General features: G+C 53.8%; 1 protein-coding gene across 1 annotated transcript in view; it reads right to left on the bottom strand.

Annotated features, from left to right (window-relative positions):
- Positions 1-6,295, bottom strand: part of LOC124035300 (perforin-1-like) — an 11,865-nt gene continuing 5,570 nt past the window's right edge. Inside the window, exons 2-4 of the mRNA XM_046348761.1 lie at positions 1,023-1,181; positions 397-516; positions 1-251 (exon numbers count right to left, since the gene is read on the bottom strand). Of these exons, the coding sequence (XP_046204717.1) occupies positions 114-251; positions 397-516; positions 1,023-1,175 (411 nt within the window). The 5' untranslated portion in view covers positions 1,176-1,181 and the 3' untranslated portion in view covers positions 1-113. The remainder of the gene's footprint in view (positions 252-396; positions 517-1,022; positions 1,182-6,295) is intronic.

Raw genomic sequence — 6,295 nt, 5'->3', positions numbered from 1 at the left:
AAAGCACGTTGTTTTAATTGATGCTATGAGGAAGTGAATACATGAGAGAAAGGGTGAGAGAACCAATCAGACACAAGGTCATAGGTTACATTCTAACCATAATACTGTTCCATCTAGTGACTGTAGCCGTAGCTGTAGGTGTAGTAGACGGTGCCTTTCTTCAGGTGGCAGGTCTCAGTGTGTGTTCCTGGGCGGATGGTGGTGGTGCAGGTTCCCATGTGGCGATCTGGTCCGATGACATCATCCCACACCTAATCATAATAACAATAATAGTTTAAAAAAATCAATCTTCCTCATCATCTTCATCATCTTCATCATCATAATAATAATTGATGGGATTTACATAGTGATTTTCCAGTGCTCAAAACGCTTTGCATAGTAAGGTGGGAAACTCACCTCCAGTGTCAGGATAGAGTTGGGAAGGATGTTTGCGAAGTTGAACTGGTCGGGCCAGGTGGGGTTTTCCTGTTTCTTCAGAATGCTGCTCTTGCCATGAAAGGATGAGCCACACCACACCTGAGGAAGATAATGTTGTCAATAGACTTTATTAAACTTTTTGTTCAAGTATTATTGTGCATTAAATACTAAATGATTGCTAATGTATGTACAGTTGGCTCACTTGAATGAGGAACCAGTATATGTATATTATAATTCATTCATTTGATTGTTTGTTCATTTTTCTTTCACTATTACTTCACCTAACAGGGGCACCTCAGGAGTGTTCATCCCCTTCCTGTACTCCCTGTTGCCTGACCTTACAAGTAACAAGCCAATCACTGACATTTTCATGGTCACATGTCACTGTAAGCTACTTAATATCCAAACAAATGACAGCTGACTGTCTGTTTACTGATTGATTATTGCTGTGTCTCTGTCCTTCTGTGTTATGATGTCTGTCCTGTCTGTAACATCACTGTACTTCTGTTTTATCTCCACACCTGGCAGTTTGTTGTTGTAAATAAGAATGTTTTGTTAACTGACTGTTCAGGTTAAATAAGGAAGAAATAAATTAAACAATTCACCTTGACGTAGGGGTCTGGTTTTGAGAAAAAGCGTCCTTTCAGGTTGGAGGCACGAATATCATACACTCTGACGGGGCCGTTATGCAGGTCACAGTGTACAAGAGCCAGGGTGCATAGCACCAGCAGTCCCAGGGACAGAGAGAGGGAGGCCATGGTACACTGTCAGAGAGAGGAGAGGTGACAGGAGGGGAAGATAAACATGTCATAAGAGCTTGAAACTAACACCTCAAACTGTATTCAGAGAGGAGTCAAAAATTGAGCTGAATGTTCAGGATATATTATCAGTGTTAAGAGATTAGTCCGTGGAGGAAGAGAGAGAGATCAATGGACAGAGAGAGAGAGATCAATGGACAGAGAGAGAGAGAGACGGACAGAGAGAGAGAGACGGACAGGGAGAGAGACACGTACAGAGAGAGAGAGACGTACAGAGAGAGAGAGAGAGACGTACAGAGAGAGAGAGAGACACGTACAGAGAGAGAGAGAGAGACGGACAGAGAGAGAGACGGACAGAGAGAGAGACGGACAGAGAGAGAGACGGACAGAGAGAGAGACGGACAGAGAGAGAGACGGAGAGAGAGAGACGGAGAGAGAGAGACTGACAGAGAGAGACGGACAGAGAGAGCGAGAGAGACGGACAGAGAGAGCGAGAGAGACGGACAGAGAGAGCGAGCGAGACGGACAGAGAGAGCGAGCGAGACGGACAGGGAGAGAGACACGTACAGAGAGAGAGAGAGAGACGTACAGAGAGAGAGAGAGACACGTACAGAGAGAGAGAGAGAGAGAGACGGACAGAGAGAGAGACGGACAGAGAGAGAGACGGACAGAGAGAGAGACGGACAGAGAGAGAGACGGACAGAGAGAGACGGAGAGAGAGAGACGGACAGAGAGAGATGGACAGAGAGAGCGAGAGAGACGGACAGAGAGAGCGAGAGAGACGGACAGAGAGAGCGAGAGAGACGGACAGAGAGAGCGAGAGACGGACAGAGAGAGCGAGAGAGACGGACAGAGAGAGCGAGAGAGACGGACAGAGAGAGCGAGAGACACGGACAGAGAGAGCGAGAGACGGACAGAGAGCGAGAGAGACGGACAGAGAGAGCGAGAGAGACGGACAGAGAGAGCGAGAGAGACGGACAGAGAGCGAGAGAGACGGACAGAGAGAGCGAGACGGACAGAGAGAGCGAGAGAGACGGACAGAGAGAGCGGACAGAGAGACGGACGGAGAGAGCGAGAGAGACGGACAGAGAGCGAGAGAGACGGACAGAGAGAGCGAGAGACGGACAGAGAGAGAGAGAGACGGACAGAGAGAGCGAGAGAGACGGACAGAGAGAGCGAGAGAGACGGACAGAGAGAGCGAGAGAGACGGACAGAGAGAGCGAGAGAGACGGACAGAGAGAGCGAGAGAGACGGACAGAGAGAGCGGAGAGAGACGGACAGAGAGAGCGAGAGAGACGGACAGAGAGAGCGAGAGAGACGGACAGAGAGAGCGAGAGAGACGGACAGAGAGAGAGAGAGAGACGGACAGAGAGAGCGAGAGAGACGGACAGAGAGAGAGAGAGAGACGGACAGAGAGAGAGAGAGAGACGGACAGAGAGAGAGAGAGAGACGGACAGAGAGAGCGAGAGAGACGGACAGAGAGAGAGAGAGAGACGGACAGAGAGAGCGAGAGAGACGGACAGAGAGAGCGAGAGAGACGGACAGAGAGAGCGAGAGAGACGGACAGAGAGAGCGAGAGACGGACAGAGAGAGAGAGAGACGGACAGAGAGAGCGAGAGACGGACAGAGAGAGCAGAGAGACGGACAGAGAGAGCGAGAGAGACGGACAGAGAGAGCGAGAGAGACGGACAGAGAGAGAGAGAGAGACGGACAGAGAGAGAGAGAGAGACGGACAGAGAGAGAGAGAGAGACGGACAGAGAGAGCAGAGAGACGGACAGAGAGAGCGAGAGAGACGGACAGAGAGAGCGAGAGACGGACAGAGAGAGCGAGAGAGACGGACAGAGAGAGCGAGAGAGACGGACACAGAGAGAGAGACGGACAGAGAGAGAGAGAGACGGACAGAGAGACGGACAGACAGAGAGAGAGAGAGACGGACAGAGAGAGCGAGAGAGACGGACAGAGAGAGAGAGAGAGAGACGGACAGAGAGAGAGAGAGAGACGGACAGAGAGAGCGAGAGAGACGGACAGAGAGAGCGAGAGAGACGGACAGAGAGAGCGAGAGAGACGGACAGAGAGAGAGAGAGATACGGACAGAGAGAGAGCGAGAGAGACGGACAGAGAGAGAGCGAGAGAGACGGACAGAGAGAGCGAGAGAGACGGACAGAGAGAGAGCGAGAGAGACGGACAGAGAGAGCGAGAGAGACGGACAGAGAGAGCGAGAGAGACGGACAGAGAGAGCGAGAGATACGGACAGAGAGAGCGAGAGAGACGGACAGAGAGAGAGCGAGAGAGACGGACAGAGAGAGAGAGAGAGACGGACAGAGAGAGAGCGAGAGAGACGGACAGAGAGAGCGAGAGAGACGGACAGAGAGAGCGAGAGATACGGACAGAGAGAGAGAGAGAGACGGACAGAGAGAGCGAGAGAGACGGACAGAGAGAGAGAGAGAGACGGACAGAGAGAGAGAGAGAGACGGACAGAGAGAGCGAGAGAGAGACAGAGAGAGAGACGGACAGAGAGCGAGAGAGACGGACAGAGAGAGCGAGAGACGGACAGAGAGAGAGAGAGACGGACAGAGAGAGCGAGAGAGACGGACAGAGAGAGAGAGAGAGAGACGGACAGAGAGAGAGAGAGACGGACAGAGAGAGAGAGAGAGAGACGGACAGAGAGAGAGACGGACAGAGAGAGAGACGGACAGAGAGAGAGACGGACAGAGAGAGAGACGGACAGAGAGAGACGGAGAGAGAGAGACTGACAGAGAGAGATGGACAGAGAGAGCGAGAGAGACGGACAGAGAGAGCGAGAGAGACGGACAGAGAGAGCGAGCGAGACGGACAGAGAGAGCGAGCGAGACGGACAGAGAGAGCGAGAAGGACAGAGAGAGCGAGAGAGACGGACAGAGAGAGCGAGAGACACGTACAGAGAGAGCGAGAGAGACGGACAGAGAGAGCGAGAGAGACGGACAGAGAGAGCGAGAGAGACGGACAGAGAGAGCGAGAGAGACGGACAGAGAGAGAGAGAGAGACGGACAGAGAGAGCGAGAGAGACGGACAGAGAGAGCGAGAGAGACGGACAGAGAGAGCGAGCGAGACGGACAGAGAGAGAGACGAGAGAGAGGAGAGACGGACAGAGAGCGAGAGAGACGGACAGAGAGAGCGAGAGAGACGGACAGAGAGAGCGAGAGACGGACAGAGAGAGAGAGAGACGGACAGAGAGAGCGAGAGAGACGGACAGAGAGAGCGAGAGAGACGGACAGAGAGAGAGCGAGAGAGACGGACAGAGAGAGCGAGAGAGACGGACAGAGAGAGCGAGAGAGACGGACAGAGAGAGAGAGAGAGACGGACAGAGAGAGAGAGAGAGACGGACAGAGAGAGCGAGAGAGACGGACAGAGAGAGCGAGAGAGACGGACAGAGAGAGCGAGAGAGACGGACAGAGAGAGCGAGAGAGACGGACAGAGAGAGAGAGAGAGACGGACAGAGAGAGAGAGAGAGACGGACAGAGAGAGAGAGAGAGACGGACAGAGAGAGCGAGAGAGACGGACAGAGAGAGAGAGAGACGGACAGAGAGAGAGAGAGAGACGGACAGAGAGAGCGAGAGAGACGGACAGAGAGAGCGAGAGAGACGGACAGAGAGAGCGAGAGAGACGGACAGAGAGAGCGAGAGAGACGGACAGAGAGAGCGAGAGAGACGGACAGAGAGAGCGAGAGAGACGGACAGAGAGAGCGAGAGAGACGGACAGAGAGAGAGAGAGAGACGGACAGAGAGAGAGAGAGAGACGGACAGAGAGAGAGAGAGAGACGGACAGAGAGAGAGAGAGAGACGGACAGAGAGAGAGAGAGAGACGGACAGAGAGAGCGAGAGAGACGGACAGAGAGAGCGAGAGAGACGGACAGAGAGAGCGAGAGAGACGGACAGAGAGAGAGCGAGAGAGACGGACAGAGAGAGCGAGAGACGGACAGAGAGAGAGAGAGACGGACAGAGAGAGCGAGAGAGACGGACAGGACAGAGAGAGGACAGAGAGAGAGAGAGACGGACAGAGAGAGCGAGAGAGACGGACAGAGAGAGCGAGAGAGACGGACAGAGAGAGCGAGAGAGACGGACAGAGAGAGCGAGAGAGACGGACAGAGAGAGCGAGAGAGACGGACAGAGAGAGAGAGAGAGACGGACAGAGAGAGAGAGAGACGGACAGAGAGAGCGAGAGAGACGGACAGAGAGAGAGAGAGAGAGACGGACAGAGAGAGAGAGAGACGGACAGAGAGAGAGAGAGAGACGGACAGAGAGAGAGAGAGACGGACAGAGAGAGAGAGAGACGGACAGAGAGAGAGAGAGACGGACAGAGAGAGCGAGAGAGACGGACAGAGAGAGAGAGAGAGAGACGGACAGAGAGAGAGAGAGAGACGGACAGAGAGAGCGAGAGAGACGGACAGAGAGAGACGGACAGAGAGACGAGACGGACAGAGAGAGCGAGAGAGACGGACAGAGAGAGAGAGAGACGGACAGAGAGAGAGCGAGAGAGACGGACAGAGAGAGCGAGAGAGACGGACAGAGAGAGCGAGAGAGACGGACAGAGAGAGAGCGAGAGAGACGGACAGAGAGAGCGAGAGAGACGGACAGAGAGAGCAGAGAGACGGACAGAGAGAGCGAGGACAGAGAGAGCGAGAGAGACGGACAGAGAGAGAGAGAGAGACGGACAGAGAGAGAGAGAGAGACGGACAGAGAGAGAGCGAGAGAGACGGACAGAGAGAGCGAGAGAGACGGACAGAGAGAGCGAGAGAGACGGACAGAGAGAGCGAGAGAGACGGACAGAGAGAGCGAGAGAGACGGACAGAGAGAGAGAGAGAGACAGACGGACAGACAGAGAGAGAGACGGACAGAGAGAGCGAGAGAGAGACAGAGAGAGAGACGGACAGAGAGCGAGAGAGACGGACAGAGAGAGCGAGAGAGACGGACAGAGAGAGAGAGAGACGGACGGACAGAGAGAGAGAGACGGACAGAGAGAGAGAGAGAGAGAGAGAGAGAGAGAGAGACGAGACGGACAGAGAGAGAGAGAGACGGACAGAGAGAGAGAGAGAGACGGACAGAGAGAGAGAGAGACGGAGAGAGAGCGAGAGAGACGGACA

The sequence above is a fragment of the Oncorhynchus gorbuscha genome, linkage group LG05 (genome assembly GCF_021184085.1).
Source record: "Oncorhynchus gorbuscha isolate QuinsamMale2020 ecotype Even-year linkage group LG05, OgorEven_v1.0, whole genome shotgun sequence".
Classification (NCBI taxonomy): Eukaryota; Metazoa; Chordata; class Actinopteri; order Salmoniformes; family Salmonidae; genus Oncorhynchus; species Oncorhynchus gorbuscha.
This window is presented reverse-complemented; position numbering and strand designations above follow the sequence as displayed.